Genomic DNA, 12,340 nt, shown 5'->3' with positions numbered 1-12,340 from the left:
ATTTTAAAGCACTAAAAACTCATTATAATAAGTAACACAAGGACAACAGTTTATTCAGAGTGAAGCTTAAAATAATGAGATTGGAATTTAATTACTACTACGTCTGAAAATCAATTAAATACCAGTCATCTGAAGTATGACTATAAGCTTATGTTATGACCATTCAAGTTTTATAGTACTCAGAACCATTAATGTGTAGAGATACTCATCAGTCCAAAGAAAAACAGAAAGGTAGGTTAATTTACAACATCAAAGCCCATACTATTATTACCCAAACAGGATGCCTTTCCAGGTCAAATTTTTCTTGATAAATATTAAAATAACCAACAGCTGACAACTTGGCTTATTCAGCCTGCATATTAGTCACCTTGTAAAAGTGAGCAATAATTTTAAACAAGTCTTTCTTCACTGTACAAATCAGCTATGGCTCGCACCCCAGTGACCTCATTGTAAAACATGGGCAGGGCCTGAGAGACTCCTTACATAACTCATATTCCATCTGGGGAAATGCATCATTCACAGACTGGACAAAATAAATGAGTTGCCCATTTAGTAAACTGCTTTTATGATTCTCAAAAAAAAAAAATGAATAATAATTGCCAAAACAAATCTACTATCCAGAAAGGAAGGTGTACCTTCCTTCACCTATCACTCAAGTTCCTAAAAGTTAACTATAACTTACTCTTAAATTTACTAGGGTCAATTTTTTAAAGGAAGATAATAGGCCAGGTTTATGGTGCACACCTAAAATTTCAGGGACTCAGAAGGCTAAGGCGGGAGAATCAGGTCAGCCTCAGCAACGTAGGGAGACTGTCTTAAAATAAAATTTAAAAAGGAGCCGAGGATGTAGCTTGGTGGTAAAGCTCCCCTGGGTTCATCCTTAGTGCCACAAATATATATATATATATATACACATATATATATGGAAGATAATAAATTATTTATAAAATTTATTCTTTTTTTTTTTTTTTTTTGCAGTACTGGGGATTGAACCCAGGGCCTTGTGCTTGCAAGTCAAACACTCTACCAACTGAGCTATATCCCCAGCCCATAAAATTTATTCTTTAAAAAGCAAATTGCACGCCATACAGGTCCTATTTTCAAGTAATTTATGTCACTTAGCCAATACTTTTACATGTATACATATGTTCATGTAAGTAAAATATTCACTAATATTTCATGTACAAAGATCTTATTGTACCAATTGGAATGTAACAGTTATACTGGTAGAACAAGGAATATGGTTTATATTTCTTTACTTGTAGTTGCTTTGGACACCCCTTTTTATTGCAGTCTGCTTACCCAAGGGAAGAAAAAAAATAGGTGATGCCATGTAAGTAAAAAGCAAATTGAACTTGGGAGACTGAGACAGAAGGATCAAAAGTTCAAGGTCTGCCCAGGCAACTTAGCAAGACTCCATCTCAAAATAAAAAAATAAAAAGGGATGGGAATGTAGCCCAATGGTAGTGTACTCCTGGGTTCAATCCAGTACTGCAAAAAACAAAAAAATTAAAATTTTAAATTTTAAAAAGCAAATTGCTCTTTTACTCTTTAGAAAAATATGTAAAATATTATAATCACCACCTTAATATTTTTACCAGTGAACATGAAATATATTCAATAAATGTAAGATAAAAACATAACAGCTCCAATATGGCTAATACAAAGGTGGAAGAAATGAAGGAAAACACAGGATGGGGTGTCAGATAGGGGAGGAGAGGTTACAGTGTGAAAATAATTATAATTATCTTACATAGCCCCAAACACAAAATGTGCACACTCAAAAAACTAATCTTAGAGGACTAAGAAATAGGTATTTAGATACTTGCAAGACAGGGATGAGAATGTACCTTCAGTGGTAAAGCATTTGCCTAGCATGTACAAGATGATGGGTTTGACACCCAGCACCACAAAAAATAAATAAATAAAAATAAAAACTTAAATGAACAGCCAAAAGGAAAAAAAAATCTTGAAAAAGAAAATCAAAGTCAGAGGACCCATATTCCCAAATATAAAAACTTACTAGAAAACAACAGTAACCAAGACAATGTGGCACTATTACAAAGATAGAAAGATAAATAGACAGACTAATGGAATGGAAGTGAGAGTCCAGAAATATAACCTGGAAATACAAGTCACATTTATGGTCAACTAATTTGGACAAGGGTACCAAGACAGTCTGATGGAGGAAAGGACTCTTATTTTAACAAATGGTACTGGGACAACTGGATATCTGTGTGCAAAAGAATGAAGGTGGGCCCTATCTCACACAACACACAAAAATTAACTCCAAATAGATGAAAGAGCCAAAACTAGAAAACATAAGTGTAAGTCCACAAGACCCTGGGTTAAGTAATGGCTTCTTGGGTATAACACCAAAAGAATAAGCAACAAACAGTAATTTGGACTTCATCAAAATTACACATTTTGTGATTTAAAGAGTGAAAAGGTGATCAAACAACTAGAGAAAATGTTTATGAATCACATATCTGATAAGGGAATGGTATCCAGAATACATACACCATTCTTACAACTCAATAGAAAAAAGGTGCTAGGTATTGAACCCAGAACCTTGTGTGTGCTAAGCACATACTCTACCACTGAGCTACATCCCCAGCCCAAGGAAAGAATTTGAACAAAGATCTCTCCAAAGACACACAAATGGTCAACGTGTGTATAAGAAGATGCTCAACATTATTATCCACCAGAGAAATGCAAATCAAACAAGATACCACTCCACATCCACTAGGATGGCAATAATCAAAAAGGGAAACAGGGTCTGGGGGTACAGCTCTGTGAGAGAGGGCAGGCCTAGCATGCATAAGGTCCTGGGGTTCAATGCCCAGCACTGGGGGAGGAAGACGACGAGGGGTTGGAGGGGGCAAACAATAACAAGTAAAAGCAAGGATGCTGAGAAATCGGAATCCTCATACGTTCCTGCTGGGAATGTAAAATGGTGCACTCAATTTGGAAAACGGATTAGCAGTACCTCAAAAGTTAAAGTTACTACACAACCAAGCAACTCTACTTCTATAAATATGCACCAAAGAAAAATGAAAATGTCTACAAAAACCTGTGCACAAATTTTCATGGCAGCATTATTCATAGTGGCTAATAGTAGAAACAAACCAAATACTCATCAATTGATTAACGGATAAACAAAATGTGTCATATCCATATAAGGAAATATTTTTCAGATGTAAAAAGAATGATGCATTGATACATGCTAAAACATGAATAGACCCTAAATGCATTGGTATATGAAAGAAGCCAGATAAGAAAGTCTACAGGTTCTATCATTCCATTAAAAGGAAAGCCAGAATAGGCATATCCATAGAGACAGAAAACAGATTAGTGGTTGCTAGAGGCTGAGAAAGAGAGGGTGGAGATGGAAAATACTGTGAATGGGTACAGGGTTCTCTTCAGGGTGAAGAAAATGTTCTGAAATTACTTAATTGTAATAGTTGCATGACTCTGGAAGTATCCTAAGAGATATATTTTTGGTATGTGAACTATATTTAATAATAGAACTGGCTGTGGTGGCACCTTACTAAAAACATAGCTCTTCCGGAGGCTGAGGCAGGAACATCGATTAACGGAGTTCAAGGCCAAATGAGCAACACAGTGAGACCCTATCTCAGAAATATAAGAAAAAAAGGAAATTTTAAAAACAGAAAAACTTGAAAGAATGACCCCACTATCCTCACAAATATGGCTGGAGTTCTTAGCCACATTTCTCCACAATACTCTGAAGATCCCGATCACCCAATTCTTGTCTAATTTCCTCACATTCTACCTTTTTAAGAAAATTAAGCCCTCCAGGACTTTCCCATTATAGAATTATCCTCTACTGGATTTCAAAAAAAAAAAAAAAAAAGTCGTTCTCTATTGGGACTTGCGTAACAAGTCTCAAACATCACCCAGACTTTTTAAAAAAATTAAAAGGGCTTAACTACCTACACCTCTCCAGATCACTCCTTACCCTTTCCTTCCAGGTGGAGCTTCCTGGAGGAACATTCAAGGAAGACTCACTGCCGCCCTGTGGCAAGCCCACTTACTCCACCCACTACCAACACCCCACCACTAATTCATTCATGTGAAATTGTTCTGAAAACATCATCAACTGCCATGATGCCAAACCACTGGCCGGGATTCAGTGTTAACACACTGGCTATTCCTGTGACATTTGACAGACCACTGTTTGATACATTTTTATCTCCCTGGGCTTCCTAAACACTGCTTTCATCTTATTCTAATCAGGTCTCTCTTCTGGGGCTCTGTGACCTCCTGCTTCACACAGGCTTTAATGTGAAGTTCTATCTTCTACCTACAGAAATGACTCCTAATCTCCATGTATGTATCTCCAGCCCCTTAGTTTCCGACTCATACACAACAGTCTTTTGGATCCATCCAACCGCTGCATTCAGACACCCAGCACTCCACATGCTGCTGCGTTTCCTCCAGGTGTGTCCTTATCTTATTCATAGTTGAAGGCACAGTACACCACATGTACACACTGACTAAAGACTGCTGAGTGTCAGAACAGGACTCCTCATATCACTTGCCTCTCCCACACTTCTGATCTCAGTTAATGACACCAACGCTCACCTAGTCATCTAAATCAAAAACTCTGCAGTGGCTCCGCAGGCTCAGTGTTCCTCAGAGGCAACACAGAACCACTTCATTTGTGGTCCACCTGAACTCCTCCACCCCACCCCAGTGGGACCTGGAGGCAAGGGGAACTGCTCATGCTGCTTGCTGTGTCATTCTCAAATCCTATCACGAAGTTGTCTTATAATGAACTCACCTGTGACCTCTTGTCACCAAGAAGACAGTGAGCTCCACTGGTCAAAGACCTTGACTTATGCTTCTAGTGCACCCTGCGCATCTCAGGACTGCCCGGTCTCTTTAAAGATCATAACGTCCTATATACAATGTAATATTACTCGGCCATAAAGAATGATAAAATTATGGCATTTGCAGGCAAATGGATGAAATTGGAGAATATCATGCTAAGTGAGATAAGCCAATCTCAAAAAAACCAAAGAACGAATGATCTCCCTGATAAGCGGATGATAACATATAATGGGGGGTGGGAGGGGTTAGCGTTAGGGTTAGTGTTAGGTTTAGGGTTAAGGAGGGTGGCAAGAATGGAGGAAAGAAGGGCTGTATAGAAGGAAAAGAGAGGTAGAAGGGGTCGGGGGGAAGGAAAAAATAACAGAATGAATCAAACAACATTACCCTATGTAAATTTATGATTACACAAATGGTATGCCTTTACTCCATGTACAGAGAAATAACATGTATCCCATTTGTTTACAATAAAAAAAGATCATAATGTCCGATGCAGTATTAAAAGCACAGGCTTTGACAGAAGGCTCCAAAATACTGGTTTTATAATCCTAGGAATGTTAATTAACCTCTCTGAAATTGTGGTAAATAGAAATTCTACTATTACCTTTAAAAGTCTGGTGTGAAGAATAAGATAATGTATAAAAAGCACTGAAATCAGTCAGGAGCTGTGGCACTCACCTATAATACCACCTATTTGGGAGGCAAGGCCAGCCTGGGCAAATGTAGTGACACCCTGTCTCAAAATAAAAAATAAAAAGGGTGGGGGATATAGCTCAGTAGAGCACTTGCCTAGCACACACAAGGTCAATCTCAAGTATCACTAAAACAAATAACAAAAAGAAAGCACTGAACACTATAGCTCACAGACAGAATGGAAAGCTCTCGGGACTAGAGGTATAGCTCAAAGATAGAGAACATGTTCAACATGCAAGAAGCCCTAGGTTCAATCCCCAGCAGAGGAGAAGAGAAAGATCCCAAAAAAGTAGCCAGTGGGCCTGGGAGTTTGATCAGTAGTACAGCACTTGCCTAGCTCTGGGTTTGAGCCCCTAAAACATGAAAAGAAAGGGCAAAAAGTACTCATTTTTTTCTTCAACTGACAGTGTTGAACTGGATGGATTAACAGACAGCATTTTATAAAGCTACCCACAGCTCTGAGAGTGAAAGCCCAGCACCACCATCACGGATCTGCCTCCCATGGACCCACGTCCCACACTTCTTCAGAGAGCACTTGCTCATCCCAGCCAAGATTTTTTTAAGAACACATTCTGCTGAAAACAAGGGAAGCAATCAGCAAGCACTGAGATCAATAAATCCATTTCCACTCAATAAACACCTCAATCCATCTCTTAAGTAATAGTTTCATCAGTGGTTTCTTCCATCTTCAGAACTTAAGAGGTGGAAAAGTCGGCCATTACTCAAGGCTTTACGGAGGTAATGGGGCAAATGTTAATGCCAATTTCAACGAAATTCAATATTATAAACGTGTACCTTCACAGAAAGCCTCTGGTCTATGTGTATAAATCCAAATTTCAGTCCACCGAGTTGACAGTAGAAACAATATCGTAATGCATGTGTGTCCCTCCACCACTGGCATGAGGTAGACACCAGTAAAACAAGCATCCACAGCCATGCTCAGCTCCACATGTCAGTGACCTCTCTGAAAAGGCTGAAGAACCACTGACGGCCCCTGCATCAAAGACACCTTCCCTGTCCCTTCATTCCCTAAGGACCATTGTTCTTCACTCAGTACCAATCTTTAAGCTTCCTCCCGCCTCCTCAGTTTTACCAGGCTTTCATTTCATGACCACTCACTTGATGTTGACCCTGTTGGCTTCATGTTCACATGGCTTCATTTTCACCTCATGCTTTTTAAGTCCTACCCAGCTATGGTGGGAATCAGTCATCTACCTAGGCTTCCGGTCTTGTTTCAGGATCGGGCAGTCTTTCTCCTCCATGGCTTTGTCTGCACAAAGTTCTTAAAAAAAGCTAAGCAGAGCACACAGCTCAGCCACCCTAGGACCAGACTTCTGGCCTAGCTAGCTACCATACAGGTATGATCTTTTTATCCCATCCTTCTCCAGCCAACCTTGAAGAATCCTTCCAGGCAGGTGAGTCTTGTCCTCTGCTGACTAAACTTGCCAAACTCATCCTCATTTCTCTGCTTTGCTCCCAAACCATACCACCTCCTCAGAGAACCAAGACCCTTCCCTCTCACCATGCACTCATTCCAAACATTGTCTTCCTCCAGGAAGTCTCTCTCACCAAAATTCTCCGCCCTTGTGAAATCCCTACTCACCAGGCCTGTAGAAATCTCTCTCTTCTAAATTCCTATACTTTCCTGTCACTCACCTGGCACTTAAATAACTAGCAGTTTGCTATAGTTGTTTACCTTTTAATCTTATCTTTTGACGCATTTCCTCATGAGCATGAGCCATAAACAAACTTTAAAAAAAATGAATATGACAACAGTAGGCAATACCAAGAAGTTTCAGGAAATAAAATCGCCCTAACAAAACAACGTCATTTTTCATGCTTCTTTCTAGCTCTGGCCTCCTCCTGTACATACTTTTACATGATAATAGCAACACCAGTGGATTCAGACTTACACATGTGCTTCCAGTCTTCCTTAAGTGGTTGTGATCACCACCACCTTTAATGGCTATCACAGTTCCTCCACTGCTACTAGACCACGATTTACTAAAGCACTGACTCCATTAGACATTATTATATACTTCTTTGTATTTTTTATTACATCAAGTATAGCAAAATACAAAGTGAACTTGTTTCAAATACCCACTGAAATAAATTTATTGCTCATATTCCCTAACATCTGAAACAATCCATTTCACTTTTTCTCTCTGACTCAACTTCTAGATTTGTTTCACTCACTTACACAAATGTTTTTTCCAAACACGTTTTATATCATTTATTTTAGAAGTCAGTTTTACACATATTAAAACAAGAGCAGTCCCTTGATTGAAGAGTCCAAGCATTCTAATACAAGATAGAAACCTGGCAGGAACTCAGTAAATGCTCACTTACCTATTAAATATCTTTTAAACCACCTGAAGTCACAAAATGTCAAATTACTGGAGGGCATCACTCATCTAATAATGTCAATTATGCTTGTAAAACTTTCAGCTCATTTAATGATTAAACTGGTTAATAATGTTGGACAGCTGTTCTCTATGGTATAGGAAAGCACACAAGATTGTCTGTTGAGTTGCACAGTCTCAAAGACAACAGGAGAAGACAAACAATAGCTGAAAATGGAACTTCAAGATCTTGTGATAAAAGGTTACCCCTTTTCTTTAGCTGTTTGGCTTCAGATTTCAGATGAAGAAAAACAAAAGAAGTCGTAATGTTCAAACTATGTACAATCACATATGCATGTGAGCACAAACTGGAGTGGAAAGAAGAAAAGCTGTTAGGATAGAGGAGGATTATTTTTCTATTTTGTGTTTTGTTAGGAAAATGTTAAAATTTGTAACTAGAGGGCTGGGGATATAGCTCAGTTGGTAGAGTGCTTGCCTTGCAAACACAAGGCCCTGGGTTCAATCCCCAGCACTGAAAAAAAAAAAAAAAAATTTCGTAACTAGAAAGACATTTTTGACAAATTTATTTTGGACAAATCAGCCATTACAATTCTTGCTATTATTGAATTGGGGCTTAATGCTTAACATTCAAGTAACTTAAGTTTTCCAAACCGTGTACAGTTTAGCAGGAAGACTGAAGATCTTACTTCCATGATAAATGTTAAATAATAATCCAACCAACCACCTTAGGACTTGAACACCTGCAATGAATCAGACACTGAATCACAGGAAGAAATTAAAAATGCACCAAAGGTTTCTGGAAATCTTCAAACTTTCCTCAAAAAACAGCTAATGTGAGTCCAAGTATCAAGTCTAAAGTAAAACCACGTCACTGTGACCCATTCTCATCTCTGTCCTCAATGTGATTTCTCAGGCTGCTTCCTGAATTTATATGCCATGACAAACAACCAGAACTAAAGAGGACTATCTGCCATAATTATATCCTAACGCTTCATACATTAATTTTTCCCAAAAGTAATAACTGTTCAAAGTAATATGATTCTTTTCAAAATTATTAGAAAGCAATATGAGCTTTAGCGTTTTATATGAACTAGAAAACAATTAAAAGTCACTGACTTTAAAATTCTACATTGTATTCTATGATAACCTTCAAAAAGTTATGCAATTCAAGAAAAAATAGGAAAAGAACCATATTTAATCATTTGTGGTGATCACTGAAAAGAAGTCCATGTGTGTCAGGAAAGATAAGGCTAGGAAAGAGGGCACTAAAGGAGCTGAGGGGGGTAGTTCACCATAAATAATGCACTTCTATTTATAGGGCCATGAAACCTAAGTGTAACATTTAATTTTAAAATGAGTTTAAGCTAAGAAATAACCAACTCCCTCTCCAAAGTTAAAATTATGATTCTATGCATTCCTCAAAACTCAGATATTGAGCCAGGCCTAGTGGCACAAGCCTACACTCGCAGAGACTCAGGAGGCTGAAGCAGGAGGATCCCAAGTTCAAGGCCTCTGCAACTTAGGCAGACCCTATTTCAAAATAAAAAAATAAGAAGGGCTGAGGATATAGCTCAAAGGTAGAGTGCCCCTGGATTTGATCCCCAGTACCCCAAAAGAAAAAAAAATTGATGGAACCATCATTGCAATCTTATTAATGACAATTTAAAAATAAAAAGGATAGTATCTCTCCTCAAAAAGTGAAACCAAGGGGGAAGAGAGAAGGGCTCTAAATATCAAGCCTAGTTCTTTTGTGGTGGTTGGTTAGTTGCCTCTTTTTTAGCATCTGACATTCCCAAGTTTTGTTTTTGTTTTGTTTTGTTTTGTGAAAAGAAAATTTGAAGAATGTACTAAAAAAAATCTTTTCAGAATCAATTCCCAGATAAATGGTATTTCATTTGACTTGGGTTTATTTTAATGATTGTGATGATGATAAACTTGAAGTGAATTAAGTGTTGCCTAAATATGTAAAACACAGAAGCTTCAGAAAACTTTCAGAGTTCCAAGTAGTTACTTCATTTTGTCAGAGCTAGGAATTTGGAAGGTGGAAGGAAAACAAACCATGCAGTAGCTGAGAATTTGAGGCAATTAAGTCCTTAGGGGGAAACTCAGGTGATAGGCTTGAGCAGCCCCGGCAGGAACAGGTGGAAAAACCAATTCCAAGAGAGAAACCAACTTTCAACCAACAGCAGGACAAATCAACATGGCATACCTCAACAGACTGACCTGTGTATTTCAATGTACAGGAGAGAGTAAAGAGAAGGGAAACAGCTTCAACTATGTAGAATAAAACACTTGATTCTGAACACAGAGGTTGTTTTTAAAAAAACAGCTTGGAAAATGATTCTGGTACTTAGAAATGATTCTGATTAATCACAGTCTTATCAATTGCCAAGTCATCTCCTGGGACTATAACAGTGATCCCAGCAACACGACCTTCCTTTTATAAGGCGTTTCCAAACGTCTTATCTCATTTAAAGGAACCTGCCGGGTGAGGCTGCAGAAGTATCGAAGGCAAGACCGGCCCCCTCCCTCCGCCGACTGTCAGAAGACGCGCCGGCGTGCTCGGTTTATCTGCCTTCTCTGCCCTCCCCACAGACTTGGGAGAAGGTCTGAAAGATACAATTTCACAAGAATCTTGGCACCTAAACTGTTTATTGTTGAGATGACGAGCATGACTTCAAGCAAAAGCGAAAATTTCTCAACCGTCCCAACACAGAAAAAGGCATCTCCTCACGCAGCGCGCCGCACCGCGCCGCCGGAGCGCGCAGGTTGAGCGCCGAGGGGGACCGCGCGGGCAGCGCCCCTCCGAGCGTCCCCAACTCCGGGCGCCGTCCCCGGCCGCGGGCCCAGGGGTGCGGGCGGAGCGGGGCGGGCCGGGGGCGCGGGCGCGGTGACAGCTGGCGGGGCGGGCGGGCCGGGGGCGCGGGGCCGGCGGGGAGGCAGAGGGCGAAAGGGCGCCGGGCGGGGCGCCCGGGCGGAAGGGGCAGCGGGAGCGCGGCGGGACGGGGCGCGGGGCCCCGCGGCGCGCGCGGGCCCGGGAGGGGGACGTCCCGCGGCGGCGCGGGGCGGGCGCGGGACTTCGGGGTGCGCGCCGGCCGCCGACGCCAGGGGCGGGCCGGACCCCCACGGCGGCCGGCGGACGGGCGCGCCGGGCACCTGCCGCCCGCACGGGGCTCTCACCTCTTCGGTTCATGGGCCGGACCCGCACCGCCACTTTCACTTTGGAGTCGCCCATCCTGCAGCCGCCGGGGCTCTCGCTCGGCTTCCGTCTGCCGCGGCCACCGGGCAACTCTTCGGGGCTGACCCGGCGGGAGGGGGCCGCGGGGGCGGGGCGGGGCGGGGGCGGGGCCGGACCTGGGGGCGGGGCCGCGGGAGCCCGGCGCGCCCCGCGGCATGACGGGACCTGTAGTGCCTGCGGGAGGGGCGGGAAAGCGCCCGCGCGTGGCTCGCTGGGGCCAGTCAGCTGTTGGGGCTTCGGTGCCTGCGTTCCTTTTCTACAGCTAACTACCTCTCAGTCAATACTAACCTCGCAGTTAGTATTGATTGATGCCTGGGCTGTCGATGAGCCAGTTCCTCTCCTGAAAACGAACGACCGAATGGACGGTATTGGAGACCCTGCTACTTGCACCTTGGCCTAGAGGACCTCCTCTGCTTGGACTGCCCTCCCGGCCTCCTTTGCAGAACTCTAGTGGAGTGCTACTGTCCTTAGATCCGCAGGTTATGGCTCTCCTTCCAATCAAGCCCTTGACGCTGGCTCTTGAGCCTTCCTCTTACAGAGACCTTGATCAGCGGAAGCAATCTAAGTTCAAATTTCCCAACTGTGTGACCTTGTACTAGATATTCGACTGCTCAGTGTTTGACTTTTCATACTTAAAATGGAGACAACAGACGTACCTACTAAAATGGGCACATTTAAGGCCATACAGTTTACTTACATGTGTAACCTAGCCTGTAGTATAGACCTGAACAATTCCTGCATGAATGGATCAATAAAGCCAAACTTTAGCTCTTTATCTGCCCATGCAGAGATTAAGTGGTGGTTTATGGGCCAGATTAGTGTAGCGTAGCGTAACACGTCTTTTGACCCATCGGTATTAGCCAACACATAACAGTTAGATTTGAGCATACTACTGGGCCTGCATTACGTACTGGAAATAAAGGGTTGAGATTGAATAACAGCCACCAACTTTATAAGAGGCAAGTGCCCCGGTTCACCATAGCCCCCTTCTGTAGGCCTCACCACCCTTGTTCCAGGATCCTATAGGGTTGTGATCACTCTTAGGTGTGTTTAAGTGATAATACATTGCTTAACTATTTTGCAGGTGAGTAAATACAGAAAGCTGTATTTCTGTATTTACAACAACCTGTTGTTGAAAGATCTTCAATACAAGCAGAGCCATTATAAAGGTTAAAAACACTTGTAAAATGGG

General features: G+C 41.8%; 1 protein-coding gene across 1 annotated transcript in view; it reads right to left on the bottom strand.

Moving 5' to 3' along the window:
• The window catches only part of KIF13B (kinesin family member 13B), a 156,616-nt gene extending 145,369 nt beyond the window's left edge, over positions 1-11,247 (bottom strand). Inside the window, 1 exon segment of the mRNA XM_079139992.1 lies at positions 11,091-11,247. Within this exon segment, the coding sequence (XP_078996118.1) occupies positions 11,091-11,145 (55 nt within the window). The 5' untranslated portion in view covers positions 11,146-11,247.
• Positions 11,248-12,340: the final 1,093 nt, after the last annotated feature.

Source organism: Sciurus vulgaris (genome assembly GCF_902686455.1).
Source record: "Sciurus vulgaris genome assembly, chromosome: 5".
In the NCBI taxonomy this organism is placed as follows: Eukaryota; Metazoa; Chordata; class Mammalia; order Rodentia; family Sciuridae; genus Sciurus; species Sciurus vulgaris.
Note: the sequence above shows the minus strand (reverse complement) of the source record. Positions and strands in the feature narration are given on the sequence as shown.